Source organism: Anomaloglossus baeobatrachus, chromosome 3 (assembly GCF_048569485.1).
Source record: "Anomaloglossus baeobatrachus isolate aAnoBae1 chromosome 3, aAnoBae1.hap1, whole genome shotgun sequence".
Classification (NCBI taxonomy): domain Eukaryota; kingdom Metazoa; phylum Chordata; class Amphibia; order Anura; family Aromobatidae; genus Anomaloglossus; species Anomaloglossus baeobatrachus.
The window spans coordinates 641,608,844-641,626,671 of NC_134355.1; the positions used below are offsets into that span (position 1 = coordinate 641,608,844).

The window sequence follows — 17,828 nt, forward strand, 5'->3', positions numbered from 1 at the left end:
CAGTTGTTGTGTTGCCCCTCTGTGGGTAGGGGTTGGTGATCCCGGGGCCCAGTGATGGAGTTGGGATGGTGGACAGGCGGGCTATGGGGCCTGTGGAGGTGCAGGGGTGCAGGGGCAGCGCAGTGCCGCACGGCACGGAGGTACTCACTCAGCCAGTAAACACGACACAGTTCTCGGTAAACAAACGGCTGGTTGGACGGGTCCCTCAGACCAGACGGTTACGTTGCCGATGTCCCCTACAGTTGACGGTGACGGTCTCTTCCCTGCACCTATGTGTTGTTGTTTTGTAGCGATGGGTTCCCACTGGTAACCCGCTCCCCAGCTTGGATATGAACCGGAGGAGCTCCACTCTTGCCCGCAGGCGCTGGCCCTGGGAAACTGGTGCCTTGGCGGTGGCGGTGTCTCCCCTCTACGGCTGGACTGTTGCCTTCAAACGGGACTTGGTTGTTGGGAGACAGTCGTCCCCTTCACTGACGGATTTGGCAAATTATGGCGACTCCTAGCCTTGCAGGGATCCGAAAGGCCCCTGCCCTGGTGCTGACTAATCTTCGTATACCGCTCCGGTACCGCCGGGTCACCACCCGTCCACGGCCCTTTCGGCAACCTCCAATCAGTCTCGCCTGCAGATGGTCACCGCTGTCTGCCAACCTTGCTGTCTCAGTCCGGGGCACACACCCGGACCAACTTCAGGCTTCTTGCTGTCACTTTCTCTGTTGCTCTTACTTTGGCTCCTCTACCACTTCACTTCACTTCCTTTCACTTTCAACTCTAACACTCATCTGCCTGGTTTTCCCGCCTCCAGAGCTGTGAACTCCTCGGTGGGTAGAGCCAACCGCCTGGCCCACCCCCTGGTGTGGACACCAGCCCCTGGAGGAAGGCAACAAGGATTTTAAGTTTTGACTTTGTGTGTACCTGCAGGGAATGTGGGGTGCATGTGGTGTTGTGACCTGTGACCCCTGGCTTGCCCAGGGCGTCACAATAGTCTACGTGTGTGACCAACGCTCCATTCACTTCTATGGGATTGATGGACTTCATATAATACTGAAAGCAGTGGTCAGGCACATGCATGTAGTGCAAGCGCATTTTATTAAGTACACAGCGGGTAATAACTGAAGTGTTGTAACTGTAAGGCCCTGTGCGCACTGGAAAACGTAATTTTCTTAAGAAAATTCCACAGGGTCTGAAAGATTACCGCACCCGCGGTAAAAAACTGCGGCAAACCGCACCCGAAAACCTCATGCGGTTTGCCGCGGTTTTACCGTGGTATTGTTCACGGTATTGCCGCGGTTTTGCCGCGTGCGGGTTGGTACATGTGTTTTAATGCATTCAATGCAATAAAGCACATTGAAGAAAAAAAAAAAAAAGTAATTTCCTTCTCAGATAGATAGTAGATAGATAAATATACAGATAGAAGAATAGCTAGAGGGATAGATAGCTAGAGTCCCTGTGAGCACACTCTGCATTTCTCCCGAGCGATAATGTGTTGTTCACATTACCGGCCGTGGGAAATGGCCTATGGCTACCTCTGCTGTCTCTATGCGAGGCTGCATTCAGTAGTGTGTCAGTCTCGGCTGGATGCAAGCATCGCAGGACGTGGCTTATGCCGGAGCTGTGTGTTCGGGAGGGGTTAATAAAGGGGTGAAATAGGGGCTTGTCCTTTATTTAAAATAAAGGATTTTTCGGTGTGTGTTTATTCACTTTACTTACGGGTTGATCATGTCAGCTGTCACATAGACGCTGCCATGATCAATCCTGGACTTAGTGGCGGCGATACTTCACCATTAACTCCTTATATTACCCTGATTGCCACTGCATCACGGCAACAGGAAGAGCCGGGGACACTCCGGTACTGCCGCATAATGGATGCGACAGTCCCGGGGCAGCTGCGGGCTGATATTCTCGGCTGCGGGAGGGGGGGGGGGGCATTAACCCTGCCCCTCGTCCTCCCCAGCCTGAGAATACCGGGCCGCCGCTGTGTGCTTACCGAGGCTGGAAGGTAAAAATACGGCGGAGCCTACATGTTTTCTATGTGTAGTGTGTGTGTGTGTGTGTGTGTGTGTGTGTGTGTGTGTGTGTGGTGTGTGTGTGTGTGTGTGTGTGTGTGTGTGTGTGTGTGTGTGTGTGTGTGTGTGTGTGTGTTTACTCTCTGCTCCGCTTCCTCTTCCTGTCATAATGACATCACTTCCCTGCAAAACCGCAGGCAGCGATGAACATTATGTTCCAAAACTGCGAAATACCGGAGGGAATAACGCAGGAAAGCGCAATGAACCGCACAGAATTTGCTGCCTGCATTATTCCCTGCGGGATTTCACAATTACATGGCAGTCAATGGAGTGCAATGCCGCAGCGACGTGCGGAAAAGAAGTGACATGCAATTGTTTTTGCTGCGGGAATCCCGCAGCAAAACAAGCAGCGGTCAAAATCCGCATAGTGCGCACAGGATTTTTTTTCCCATAGGTTTTGCTGGTGATTCACTGCAGAGATGTTATGAACATAACATGCAGCGAAACATGCAGCAAAACTGCGGCAAAAACCGGCAAGTGCGCACAGGGCCTAAGGCCGGGTTCAAGCAGGCAGCTTTCACTGCTCATATGGAGAACGCCATTCCCCGGGCTGATCGCCGGTCTCTCAGCCTGAGCTCCGGTGTCATGAGGCCCACGGCTGTCCGGGCAGTGTAGTCCGAATATAGACAGTCAAATCTAAGGTTGGATTCACCCACTACAGATCCTGCACCGTGCGTGAATCTGTAGCAAATTACACATACGGATAGGGTTATGAGGACTGCACCCTCGATTAGCAGGGGAAAAAAAAAAATAAAAATTCAGCAAAAAACACACAACAAACAGGCAGATTTTCAAATACTTGGCATGAAAAATATGGCACCGCTAATTTTACCCCTTCAATATTTAGGGTTCACGTTTGCGATGAATCCTCCGCACTGTCTGCAGATCTTGTGTTATTGCCACGGACAAGAGGCCACGGAGGGAAAGCTCCTTCCATGTCTGCGTCGTCCTGGAGCCTCTCACATGCACATAACGCAGGCACGCTGTAGAACGTATGCAGTTTCGATGCGTTTATGTCTTCATGGGGTGATACATTTATTTCATATATTTCCATGGGGTTTTTTTTCCCCTTTCGATATGGTACAATCACTGTCATCTGAATACAGCGTTACAAAGACTGGTGCCATGGAAAAGTGTCGTTACCCCTAGCAACCTTTTTTTCTTTAAAGCACCATTCCAGGTTTTTGCTTTAGGTTTTTATTTCCCTGCTGGAGTGGCGCTTTATATCTCAATCCCCGGCCCAGTCTTATACTCCCCCCTCCGGCGGCTTCATCTTTTTCCAGTCGGTCTTCGGCACTTTGTGACCTGCCAGCAGCTCCAGTGTTTCATGGAGGTGCCAGAGATCACAACTCCATACAAGTCTATGAGAGCCTTCTTCTGGCTCTCATAGACTTGTATTGAGCACCTGTCTGTTGTGATGTAACTTCTGACTTCCGACCAATCAGAGGCACAAAATGGCGCTGCGGGACCAGAGTGGTGCCGAAAAAGTATGAAAACGCCGGAGGGTAAGTATAAATCATGGAGCAGGGGGATAAGATTTAAAGCTCCACGCCAGCACTAAAAAAAAAAAAAAAAAAAAAAAAAAAACCCCACTGCAGTGATGCATTAATAATGAGAGTCTGATAAATAATTATAGAATAGGTTGCTAGGGGCAACACTGCAAGTGATTCTTTGAAATCACATTAACATCTTAATATACTGGAACAGTTGCCCATAGCAACCACAGTTTAGGTCTCAGGCTGACTAGAAACGAAAGCAGCTCTCTGATTGGCTACTATGGGGCACTGATCTTTATATTCCCTTTGTGTACAACGTCAGGGGCCAATCAGAATTTGATTTACCTTGCACAATGGAAGGCGTGATGTGAATGGCCGTTATGAACCAATCAGAATTTAGCTTTCATTCGCTCTGGACACGTAAGCAGGTGAAAGGCGTGATGGGATTGGTTACTATGGGTAACTCGTTCCTACCTTAGGCCGTTGACAAGTTTAATCCCTGCAGCCTGAGCTCCGTATACAGCCGCCCCTTACAGGAGGCCTCGGTAACCCCCGTATAACCAGCGTTAGAAGAGTGCCTCCTGACGGGGCTGATTCACACACTGACCTGGATGTGAGCACCGGGGCGGCCATGGCGGGAAGGGCGGCGGCTCTGTGGTGTCCCAATCACGGGACAGGATACTGCACAGGGCAGCGCACGTCCCACATCTTATTCCTCACAGCTGTGTGAGCAGTCACTATAGTATCACTGTGGAGCATAATCGGGTTCCGCGTCACCGGGAGGCGCCGTGCGGGATTACAGGGGGAATCAGGTCTTATTTTAGCGGTTTTTGAATTTAGTGATTATTATTAAGATAATAGTAATTAAAGAAAAAGCAAAAAAAAAAAAAATGTAGGTTCCGTAGTCGGCAGGATTCGAACCTGCGCGGGGAGACCCCAATGGATTTCTAGTCCATCGCCTTAACCACTCGGCCACGACTACAACCGTGATGTAAGGAAGCCGGGCAGAGCCCATATACGTCATTAGGGGCGGTGTCAGCTGAGCAGTTGATAATATCACTAGGGGCCGGGTAATGCTGTGGACACAGGGCTCTGTCACAGCCAGCATACACGGAAGAGCAGGGGAATTGCTGGACGACATTTGAAGAGGATTTCCGATTTGAGACCTCCCTGGCTGCAGTTTGTTTTACAAGGGGATTCTGAAGCTTGAAAGCTATGCACATACATGGGATAGGTGATAAGTTCTGATTGCTGCCCCCTTCACAAAGCTGGTGATGAGCATGGGATAGTCCAGCAGCAGTGCACATACTGGAGCAGCACTCCATTCATAGGGGGTTCTCAGGATTGTCACAGGTCCCATTACCATTTAATGTATAAGCAAAAAAATCCAGTGGGGGTATGAATACTTTCTCAAGGCACTATACATATGTATTATATATATATATATATATATATATATATATATATACAGGGCCGGATTATAGGCGGGGCTTCAGCCCCGGGGCCCCCACCATCAGAGCTTCAAGGGGGCCCCCACCACCAGGGCCATACTTGCCACCCGTCAGCAATTTTTTTTTTTCTTCTTCACACCCTCTCCCCCTCCGTAAAGACAGTCTAATAAATCAGCTGTGTTTTCGGGGGGGGGGGGGGAGGTGCGCGCACCTACATTTATTTGTTATCTGCGGGCGCAGGACGCTGATTGACCCCGGAAGTAGTTTGTACTTCCGGGTCATAGGTATGCCTGCTCCCTGCTCTGCTGCGGGGTCCAATGCCGCGGCCGTCACAGCAGGACGCCGCCCGCGGGCCGCGGATGTCACAGCAGGACGCCGCCGCGGCCGCGGATGTCACAGCACGACGCCGCCGCGGCCGCGGATGTCACAGCACGACGCGGCCGCGGGATGTCACAGCACGACGCCGCCGCGGCCGCGGATGTCACAGCACGACGCCGCCGCGGCCGCGGATGAGAAGACCGGCGTCGCGGCCGCGGATGAGAAGACCGGCGCCGCGGCCACATATGAGAAGACCGGCACCGTGGCCAGGAGAGGAGACTCACCGGAGCAGGAGGATGGCCGCGGCACCGGAACAGCAGCAGGAGGACGGCGGCCTACACCGGAGCAGCAGGAGGATGGCATCAGAGCAGGTAAGGCAGAGCTGAAGAAAGATGTGTGGTGTGTGAAGCAGAGCTGTGTGTGTGTGTGAGAAACAGAGCTGTGTGTGTGTGTGTGTGTGTGAAACAGAGCTGTGTGTGTGTGTGTGTGTGTGTGTGTGAAACAGAGCTGTGTGTGTGTGTGTGTGTGTGTGTGTGAAACAGAGCTGTGTGTGTGTGTGTGTGTGTGAAACAGAGCTGTGTGTGTGTGAAACAGAGCTGTGTGTGTGTGAAACAGAGCTGTGTGTGTGTGAAACAGAGCTGTGTGTGTGTGAAACAGAGCTGTGTGTGTGTGAAAACAGAGCTGTGTGTGTGAAACAGAGCTGTGTGTGTGTGTGTGTGAAACAGAGCTGTGTGTGTGTGTGTGAAACAGAGCTGTGTGTGTGTGTGTGTGTGAAACAGAGCTGTGTGTGTGTGTGTGTGAAGCAGAGCTGTGTGTGTGTGTGAAGCAGAGCTGTGGTGTGTGTGTGTGTGTGTGTGTGTGAAGCAGAGCTGTGTGTGTGTGTGTGTGTGTGTGTGAAGCAGAGCTGTGTGTGAAGCAGAGCTGTGTGTGAAGCAGAGCTGTGTGTGTGAAGCAGAGCTGTGTGTGTGAAGCAGAGCTGTGTGTGTGTGTGAAGCAGAGCTGTGTGTGTGTGTGAAGCAGAGCTGTGTGTGTGTGTGTGTGAAGCAGAGCTGTGTGTGTGTGTGTGAAGCAGAGCTGTGTGTGTGTGTGTGAAGCAGAGCTGTGTGTGTGTGTGTGAAGCAGAGCTGTGTGTGTGTGAAGCAGAGCTGTGTGTGTGTGAAGCAGAGCTGTGTGTGTGTGAAGCAGAGCTGTGTGTGTGAAGCAGAGCTGTGTGTGTGTGTATATGAATCAGAGCAGTCTGTGCGGCACCCCAGAGCGCTAAGCCACCCATCCCAGTAATGTGTACGCCACCAGAGCTGTTTGCCACTCCAGCAACATCTATGCCCCCTCCTGTAATGTATATATTGTAGGCCCTAGCCCCTCCTGTGATGTATATACAGCAGTGCTGTGTCAGTGTGCATGGTGTGCAGTCATGTCTGTTATTGATGGCCATCATGCAACACAGCCATATGTCCTGGAGGAGCTGGAAACAAGCGGGGGAGGTGAGTGATGCTGCTTGTGACTTCTCCATATTAACACCTGTAATGCGTCTGTGTCTGTATGTATGTCAGTGTATATGACTGTGCATATATTTGTCTGTTTAAATGTATTTTTGTGAATTTGTCTTCAAATATGTATATGTACGTATGCCTGTATGTGTATGTGCGTGTCTGTGTGTGGATGGGGTCCACTGAGACTCAACGGGGACCACAAAAACCTGGAGCCGGCCCTGGCTGCCTTAACATTGGGATGAATAAAAAAATATGTGAGTAACTCTACTTTCTGTGTATAAGTGACTGCTGTGAGTGATCCTGGACTGTATCTGTATTGTACTGTGTGTATAAGTGACTGCTGTGAGTGATCCTGGACTGTATCTGTATTGTACTGTGTGTATAAGTGACTGCTGTGAGTGATCCTGGACTGTATCTGTATTGTACTGTGTATAAGTGACGGCTGTGAGTGATCCTGGACTGTGTCTGTATTGTACTGTGTGTATAAGTGACGGCTGTGAGTGATTCTGGACTGTGTCTGTATTGTACTGTGTGTATAAGTGACGGCTGTGAGTGATCCTGGACTGTATCTGTATTGTACTGTGTGTATAAGTGACTGTTGTGAGTGATTCTGGACTGTATCTGTATTGTACTGTGTGTATATAAGTGACTGCTGTGAGTGATCCTGGACTGTATCTGTATTGTACTGTGTGTATGGGTGACAGCTGTGAGTTATCCTGGACTGTATCTGTATTGTACTGTGTGTGTATAAGTGACTGCTGTGAGTGATCCTGGACTGTATCTGTATTGTACTGTGTGTGTATAAGTGACTGCTGTGAGTGATCCTGGACTGTATCTGTATTGTACTGTGTGTGTATAAGTGACTGCTGTGAGTGATTCTGGACTGTGTCTGTATTGTACTGTGTGTGTATATAAGTGACTGCTGTGAGTGATCCTGGACTGTATCTGTATTGTACTGTGTGTATATAAGTGACTGCTGTGAGTGATTCTGGACTGTATCTGTATTGTACTGTGTGTGTATAAGTGACTGCTGTGAGTGATTCTGGACTGTATCTGTATTGTACTGTGTGTATATAAGTGACTGCTGTGAGTGATCCTGGACTGTATCTGTATTGTACTGTGTGTATATAAGTGACTGCTGTGAGTGATCCTGGACTGTATCTGTATTGTACTGTGTGTGTATAAGTGACTGCTGTGAGTGATCCTGGACTGTATCTGTATTGTACTGTGTGTGTATAAGTGACTGCTGTGAGTGATCCTGGACTGTATCTGTATTGTACTGTGTGTATAAGTGACGGCTGTGAGTGATCCTGGACTGTATCTGTATTGTACTGTGTGTATGGGTGACAGCTGTGAGTTATCCTGGACTGTATCTGTATTGTACTGTGTGTGTATAAGTGACTGCTGTGAGTGATCCTGGACTGTATCTGTATTGTACTGTGTGTGTATAAGTGACGGCTGTGAGTGATCCTGGACTGTATCTGTATTGTAGTCCTGTAAATCTGAATGTGGCAGAACAGGAGAAGATAAATGTTCATTAAATTTATATCTAAATGCTACAGTTCGCGCTCTACTGTTATGGCTAAAAATGTTAACGTTTATGGGGCCCCCACCAGATTTTCTGCCCAGGGGCCCCCACCAACCTTAATCCGGCCCTGTATATATATATATATATATATAAATATATATATGTGTACAAACATATATACAGTATATGTACATACATATATATGTATATATACACTATGTATGAACATACCATATATATATATTGTACTTGTCCCTATTATGTATACCCCGTTCACATGTAAAGCGCCATGAAATTGATGGCGCTGTAATAATAAATAATAATATGAGTATATATATATATATATACATACATACGTAAGGTATACACATATATATGTATACGGTGTGTATATATATATATATATATATATATATAGTGCCTTGAAAAAGTATTCATGCCCCAGTGGAATTTTTTACTTATTTGTATCATTTACTTGCATTATTTACTTGTATTCTTGTATTATACTTGCTTATTTGCATTATTTACTTGTATTATTTGTATAAATATATATATATATTATATGTGTATATACAGTATATATATATATATATATACATATATATATATATATATATATATATATATATATATATATATATATATGTATACATATCTATACTGTGTGTATATATATATATATATATATATATACAGTGCCTACAAGTAGTATTCAACCCCCTGCAGATTTCGCAGGTTTGATAAGATGCAAATAAGTTAGAGCCTGCAAACTTCAAACAAGAGCAGGATTTATTAACAGATGCATAAATCTTACAAACCAGCAAGTTATGTTGCTCAGTTAAATTTTAATAAATTTTCAACATAAAAGTGTGGGTCAATTATTATTCAACCCCTAGGTTTAATATTTTGTGGAATAACCCTTGTTTGCAATTACAGCTAATAATCGTCTTTTATAAGACCTGATCAGGCCGGCACAGGTCTCTGGAGTTATCTTGGCCCACTCCTCCATGCAGATCTTCTCCAAGTTATCAAGGTTCTTTGGGTGTCTCATGTGGATTTTAATCTTGAGCTCCTTCCACAAGTTTTCAATTGGGTTAAGGTCAGGAGACTGACTAGGCCACTGCAACACCTTGATTTTTTCCCTCTTAAACCAGGCCTTGGTTTTCTTGGCTGTGTGCTTTGGGTCGTTGTCTTGTTGGAAGATGAAATGACGACCCACACCAAAGATCTCGATCTTGGTCTCATCAGACCAGAGAACCTTGAACCAGTCTGTCTCAGAGTCCTCCAAGTGATCATGAGCAAACTGTAGACAAGCCTTGACATGACGCTTTGAAAGTAAAGGTACCTTACGGGCTCGTCTGGAACGGAGACCATTGCGGTGGAGTACGTTACTTATGGTATTGACTGAAACCAATGTCCCCACTGCCATGAGATCTTCCCGGAGCTCCTTCCTTGTTGTCCTTGGGTTAGCCTTGACTCTTCGGACAAGCCTGGCCTTGGCACGGGTGGAAACTTTCAAAGGCTGTCCAGGCCATGGAAGGCTAACAGTAGTTCCATAAGCCTTCCACTTCCGGATGATGCTCCCAACAGTGAAGACAGGTAGGCCCAACTCCTTGGAAAGGGTTTTGTACCCCTTGCCAGCCTTGTGACCCTCCACGATCTTGTCTCTGATGGCCTTGGAATGCTCCTTTGTCTTTCCCATGTTGACCAAGTATGAGTGCTGTTCACAAGTTTGGGGAGGGTCTTAATTAGTCAGAAAAGGCTGGAAAAAGAGATAATTAATCCAAACTTGTAAAGCTCATTGTTCTTTGTGCCTGAAATACTTCTTAATACTTTAGGGGAACCAAACAGAATTCTTGTGGTTTGAGGGGTTGAATAATAAATGACCCTCTGAATAAACTTTTCACAATTTAAAAAAAAAAAATAAAAAAAGAAATAACATTCTTTTTTGCTGCAGTGCATTTCACACTTCCAGGCTGATCTACAGTCCAAATGTCACAATGCCAAGTTAATTCCGAATGTGTAAACCTGCTAAATCTGCAGGGGGTTGAATACTACTTGTAGGCACTGTATTTGCTGAAATCTTTTCATTTTCATGCTAGGCTCCGTGCTATGATAGTGTTATGGAAAGTAAGGAAAAATTATAAAATAAATAAAAACGGTATATTTAACATAATCTGATTTTAACGGTAGCTTATTTTCTGGTGGTGGCTGCAAGGAGATATCGGCCTAACTCCAAGATTGCTTGATAAATATAAAGGGCGCTCAGCAGAGGTCATTATCGTTATAATTCAGCCAGAATTTATGTTTTGATCAGTGACGATGGAGCGTTCTCAGCGCTGCTCGTTACTTAATCGAGTATCGCGGGTGTTCAGGCGCCATGTTTGTTCTGCAGCTGTATTAAGTCACTATACATGTGAGGATTGCCTGCCATACACAGTATTGCGGTCGCCATATTGGCTACTGTCATTACTGTGATTGCCGACCACATCGCGTCATCAGGTCTTATATGAGACCTGGAGGTGCGATGCTCGGCACACTGGCCTCCAGAAGCAGTTCAGGGACAGTTTATGTAGGAGGGACAGCTTAGATTACAGCTGGGTTTTACACTTTCACCCTTTAGTGCCTCTCATGTGGCGCTAAAGACTGTTTTTACCTTATTTTTGATAACCAGCCAAGGTAAAGCAGACAGCTGGGGGCTGGTATTATCAGGCTGGGAAGCTCCATTGTTATTTGGCCCTTCCAGCCTAAAAGTAGCAGACTGCTGCCACCCCAGATTTGGTGCATCCATTACATGCGCCAATTATGGCACTTTGCCCAGTTCTTCCTGATTGCCCTGGTACGGTGGCAATCGGAATAATAGGTTAATCAGATTGATGTCAGCTGTGTAGTGTAATCTGACATCAAGCCTAGGGGTTAGTAATGGATGGAGAGGCGCCTATCAGACACCCCTATTACTAACACAATAAGTGTAACGTTGAAAGCACACACACAAAAAAACATTTTTTTGAATGGAAACGTCCCACACTTTCCCTTGTTTTTTTACTAATCTATTCAAAAAAATGTTCCCTCAAAGCTCTGATGTAATCCACAATCCAGTACTATGAATAGCAGTAAAGTAGAGCTATTCACATGCGTTAAGTAACTACAATGCTCATCAGCAGAGTTTCCAGACCTGGCAGCTCTGAAGATAGTTATCGTCACGCGATTCCTGAGAATAGCTGCGCTTTACTGCCATTTGGAGTTCTGGACCGTGGATTACGATGGAGGTTTGTGGGAACAAATTTTTAATGAATTGGTGAATGAGAGAGAGTTTGGGGGAGTCTTTATTCAAATAAACAAATAAACAATTTTTTCCCTTTCTGTATTTTTTTTTATTTTACACTTACTGGGTTAGTATTGGGGGTGTCTTGATAGATGCCTCTCCAATACTAACCTCTTTCCTTGATGCCGTTTGACAATTCACAGTGCACATCTGTACCGCCCCCGTGTCAGCAGCCAGGCTACTCGGATCCGGATCCACGGTAGCGCGAGGGGTGTCCGGACCCGGGGGTCGTGCGGCCACTCAAATGAAGGGGGTATTTACAGGGGATTGTGTTTAGAGTTCGTGACGCCACCCGTGGTGTGTGGTAATGTGGAGTACTACCGCTGCAGTTGGGAGTACCCAGGGGCGATGGAGTGGGACAGCTAAGTGTTAGAACCCTCCACAGGTAGGGGAAATGCCCCGGGACTCAGTGGTGGTGTTGGGGGAGTGCCGTTGGGTGCAGAGGGGTCACTTTCATACTCACTCAGTCCATTAAGCTGACACCAAAAACTGGATAAATCAACGTTCTGTATACCGCTGCTGCTAGGGGAGCGTAGTTCAGGTCCCGTCCCCAATGGTGCTGCCTGGTGATCCGTGACCTTCCTCCTGGCACTAAGTTTACTTCTCTGGTGGTCCCAGTAGTGTGAAACGTCCCACTCCCCACTATGGCTAAGTGTGGGAGCTTGCTCTCAGGGTTTACGCTTGGGATTTTCTGGACCGTTTTAGTGGAAAGTCCTATCCCCCTCGTTGCGCTAGTACACCGATTTTGGAGCGGGTGGAGAGTGGATCTTGAAGGCTCAGTTCTCGTCAAGTAAATTGTCAAGTTGCCTGAAGCTACTCCCTGACCTAGGGTCCACGTACCCCGTCGTGCCCTGGTCCTAGCCTGGTGCCAGCTGTCCTCCTCGACAGACCTGTGCCCCTTGCCACGATCCCCTGCGACCGAGGGTCCAGCTCCTCTAGACCCAGACCACCGTCTGCTACCTAGATCACTTCCTAGGAGCCCGGCTCCTGACCTCCTCTCTCCTTCACTTCCAACACCCAACTCTCTACTCCTGACACTCCTGACCTCCTCTGACCAACCCCCCAAGTGGGCGACCCTATTCCACTCAGGCCGTCCACTTGTGTGTCTGGTGGGTGTGGTGCAGAGTGTACCTAGGATTTTGATTAGCTGACGTAGGCAACACCATGTAGTTGGGGACCCATAACCAAGAAGGATGTGGATATTGCATGGAAGGGCAGATTGTACAATACCCTGTGACGACCTGATAGTCCAGGGGCATCACACATCAACCCCATGAACCTATTACCTCGATTGCCACCGCACCAGGGCAATCAGAAGAGCTGGGCACAGCGCAACTAATGAATGTGCCACTTCTGGAGAGGCTGCGGCATGCTATTTTATCCTGGGAAGAAATCAATAACTATGGGCCTTCCCAGCCAGGTAATACCAGTTTAGAGCTGTCTGCTTTACCTTGGCAGGTTATCAAAAAATGAGGGGGACATACGCATTTTTAAAAAATTATTTCATTTTTTACTTCCGAGCAATAACCTGGGAGTCAGAGATGCATCCAAGCGTCTTCCCCTTGCATCCAAGCGTCTTCCCCTTGCATTTTTCTGGCCTCTTCTGCCCTCTAGCGGGGTCTGCCGGAAGAAGCTTGCATTTGTGTCGCCCAGGGTTATGGGGTACTCTGTCCCGGGCGGTGTATAACTGGGGAATGTCACTTGAGTGGCTATCGCCCGGTCCCGTGTCCTGGGTGCTTTTTGAAAAGGGAAATATTTACAGGGGATTTGAATAATGTTCACACGTGCCGCCACTTGCGGTTTTGCGGCTATGAGGATGGAGCGGCCGCTGCACAGTTTTCACTACTGGAGCTGGTGTTAGTGGCAGCCTGGATGTTATACCCTCCGCAAGCAGGGCCAGGCCTCAGAGGATAGGTGAGGTAGACGGGTGTGGAAAGAAGGTAGGCCAAAACGGGAGTTTCAGTGTAACTGGTTCTTTTAATCACTGCAAGCTGGTAACTGGTCACCCAAGGCTGGCTGGTCTTAACTGCAGGTCCCCGTAGTCCCAGTGCTGGTTTAGTGACCTGGTGGCTTCTTTCCCCTACACCTGTGTTTGGTCGTGGGTCCCCTCCTGGTTGTCTCTTTACAGCAGTCCGTATGACGGTAGCGTGAACCCTGTGGGTTTGGAATCTCTGGTCCTGTCCCCGGTTCTCCCTTTGCTAGTGAGTCCCAAACTTCAAGGCCAGTGAGGTCCTTGATGGTCCCCTCACTGTGTAGATTTTATCAGGTCTACCTGGAGCTTTTGCCTGACCTAGGATTCTGTACCCCATTGGTGTGGGTGTCACCTGCTTGACACAGTTCAATGACGGAGACAACCAGTTGGTAATAAACATTGTTTTACTTAATAGTAGTGATCAGCAAGTACTTGAGTGCTCGTTACTCGCATAGAGCAGGTCTGACGCTCGGATCCACTTGATTCCAGTAAGAAGTGTAATGGAAGTCCAAGAAAAATGTGTAGTGCCCCTGAAGCCATCAGAGAGCTACAAGGTACTGCATTCCAACCAGGATGCAGGGCCTACCCCTTAGGGACCCAGAAGAACAGTGCCGGTAACACACAAACACTCAAGGTAATCCCGTTTTATTCCCCAACATCCCCCATAGAATGGTGCCAGGCTAGGGTTGTACCAATAGATGGCCGCCTAGAGGTGGAGCCAATCCAGTCCACTAGACGACCAGGTGGAAAGCGAGGAGTCGAGAAGAGACAGCGAAAGTGAGCAGGCGGACTGACAGGAGTGAACAGTGACCTGAGGGCCCAGGCGGTTAGTTGCCAGTGGAGTACGGTGAAGTATTCCCGGAACTACGAGGTGGTAAGAGCTGCTCTACCCACAGTGGTCACTGCTCTGCTCTCCTCAGCCTCAGATTGTCTCTCTGAGCTGCCTCAATAGGTCACTCCAGGTCAGTGCCAGACCTGGAGTTTCTCACGCATGGTGACGTCAGTAATTCAGTGTCCAGGGCACTGTCTCATACTTGTGTTCAGTCCTGGCCCATTATCATTAAGGGTTACAAACTCGGGGCCATGCTGCTTCGCGTCCTTCGGTCAATCCTTTGACTAGACTCTCTCGATTAACTTTCTCTCCAGGATCTTGCTATCCACAGCCTCGGTTTCCTCTCTCTCAAGGGACACCCAAATCATGTTGCTCTGTTCTCTAATTAGACCTTAGGTCTGTCTCTGTCAAATGCTGGGCCCTATCTGACATTTTAGCAGGAAACTCTACACAGTCTCCTCACCAAACCCCTCCCATTCTGGACGAGTCTCAAACATTATCTCTATCAATACATACTCACTACCTGTTGTTGGGCAGAACACGGCTTCATCACAAAACATTATACAGAAAACCATTATAATTAGTGATGAACGAGCACTACCATGCTCATGTGCTTGGTACTTGTAACTAGTGATGAGCGGGCACTAATATGCTCAGGTGCTTGGTACTCGTAACTAGTGATGAGCGGGCACTAATATGCTCAGGTGCTTGGTATTCATAACTAGTGAGAAACGAACACTACCATGATCAGATGCTCGGTATTCGTAAGTAGTGATGAGCGAACACTACCATGATCGGGTGCTCGGTACTCGTAACTAGTGATGAGCAAGCACTACCATGCTCGGGTGCTTGGTACTCGTAACTAGTGATGAACGAGCACTACCATGCTCGGATGCTCGTAAAGAGTGATGAGCAAGCACTACCATGCTTGGTACTCGTAACTATTGATGAGCGAGCACTGCCATGCTCGGGTGGTCGTAACTTGTGATGAGCGAGCAAAACCATGCTTGGGTGCTCGGTACTCATAACTAGTGATAAGCGAGCACCACCATGCTCGGATGCTCAGTACTTGTAACTAGTGATGAGTGGGCACTACCATGCTGGGTGCTCGGCAGGGCCAGATTAAGGTTGGTGGAGGCCCCTGGGCAGAAAATCTGGTGGGGGCCCCATAACGTTCACATATTTAGCCATAACAGTAGAGCGTGAACTGTAGAATTTAGATATAAATCCAATGAACATTTATCTTCTCCTGTTCTGCCACATTCAGATTTACAGTACTACAATACAGATACAGTCCAGGATCACTCACAGCCGTCACTTATACACGGAAAGTAGAGTTAAGGCTGCTTTACACATTTCAATCTCGTATGCGATCACACACGCCCCCATCGTATGTGCGGAACAGGCAATTTGTTGCCCGTGTCGCACAAACGATTAACCCCCGTCACACGTACTTACCTTCCAAATGACCTCGCTGTGGGCAGCGAACATCCACTTCCTGAAGTGGGAGGGATATTCGGCGTCACACAGCAGCCGGCCAATAGAAGCGGAGAGGCGGAGATGAGCGTGGACGTAAACATTCCGCCCACCTCCTTCCTTCCACATTGCCGGCGGGACGCAGGTAAGCTGTGTTCATTGTTCCCGGGGTGTCACACGGAGCGATGTGTGCTGCCTCAAGAACGATGAACAACCAGACATTCAATTTTTAGAAAATGAACGACGTGTATGCGATCAACGTTTTAACGCACAATCAGGGTTGCACGTAGCTGTCACACACTACAATATCACTAACGATGCCGGATGTGCGTCACTTACGACGTGACCCCTCCGACACATCGTTAGATATATTGTAGCGTGTAAAGCCCGCTTTTGTCACATATTTTTTATTGATCCCAATGTTAAGGCAGCGAGGGCCAGCTCCAGGTTTTTGTGGCCTCCGGGTGAAAGAGTCTCAGTGGACCCCATGCACACACAGACACGCACATACAGGCATACATACATATACATATTTGAAGACAAATTCAGAAAAATACAAATATATGCACGGTCTTATACACTGACATACATGCAGACACAGACGCATTAGGGTTCATGCGCACGTTGCGTAATTCCATGCATTTACGCTGCGTATAGCACTGCAGTGTAAATGCATGTGTCCTGCGTCCCCTATACAATCTATGAAGATTGTGCATGATACGTGCGCACGTAGCTTTTATGAACGCAGCGATTTGGGTGCTAAAATGTTGACCCAAATCTGTGCGTTCATAAAAGGAGCATGTCAATTATTCCGTGCGCTGTGGATGCAGCTCCCGCTCTGTCTATGGTGGGGGAAGCAGCCATAGCGCATGAAATCGTCTTTTTTTGTACAGAAAAACTGCATCCATTATGCAGTGTTTCTGCAGCGGTTTGACGCGCACATGTGCTGTCATATCGCTGCAGAATATTCAGCAGTTACTTGCACATGAGCCCTTACAGGTATTAATATGGGGAAGTCGCCAGCAGCCTCACTCACCTCTCCCGCTTGTTTCCGTCCAGCTCCTCCAGGACATGTGGCTGTGTTTTACGATGGCTGTCACTAACAGACATGACTGCACACTGACAGCACTGCTGTATATTAATCACAGTAGGGGCTGGGGGCTACAATATATACATTACAGGAGGGGCAGGGGGCATAGACGTTACTGGAGTGGCAAACAGCTCTGGTGGTGTACTCATTACTGGGATGGGTGACATAGCACTCTGGGGGACCCATATAGTTCTGGGGGGGGCGCACAGACTGCTCTAATTCATATATACACACACAGTACTGCTTCTTACACACACACACACTACAATGCACCCCCTATCACCCCCTACACACACACACACAATGCACCCCCCATCACTCCCTACACACACACAATGCACTCCACATCACCTCCTACACACACACACACACACACACACTACAATGCACCCCCCATTAGCCCTCCCCCCACACACAATACACCCCCCATTACCCCTCCCCCACACACACAATATAATGCACCCCCCCATTAACCCTCCCCCACACACAATACAATGCACCCCTCATTACCCCTCCCCACACACACACACAATACAATGCACCCCCTATCACCCCCTACACACACACGCACACAATGCACCCCCCATCACCCCCTACACACACACACACACAATGCACCCCCCATCACCCCCTACACACACAAACACACACAATGCACCCCACATCACCTCCTACACACACACACACACACACACTACAATGCACCCCCCATTAGCCCTCCCCCCACACACAATGCACCCCCCATTACCCCTCCCCCCACACACAATACAATGCACCCCATTAACCC

At 48.0% G+C, this 17,828-nt stretch overlaps 1 protein-coding gene and 1 non-coding gene across 3 annotated transcripts in view; both read right to left on the reverse strand.

Moving 5' to 3' along the window:
• The window catches only part of HS1BP3 (HCLS1 binding protein 3), a 141,075-nt gene extending 136,733 nt beyond the window's left edge, over positions 1–4,342 (reverse strand). The window contains exon 1 of one of the 2 annotated variants that reach the window (XM_075341145.1): positions 4,167–4,342. In XM_075341145.1, the coding sequence (XP_075197260.1) occupies positions 4,167–4,192 (26 nt within the window). In that variant the 5' untranslated portion in view covers positions 4,193–4,342. The other variant, XM_075341146.1, reaches the window with a different exon arrangement.
• Positions 4,343–4,459: 117 nt separating this feature from the next.
• On the reverse strand, positions 4,460–4,541 carry TRNAS-AGA (transfer RNA serine (anticodon AGA)). Its single transcript has one exon. It is a non-coding gene; the product is annotated as a tRNA-Ser (tRNA).
• Between the last annotated feature and the right edge of the window lie 13,287 nt (positions 4,542–17,828).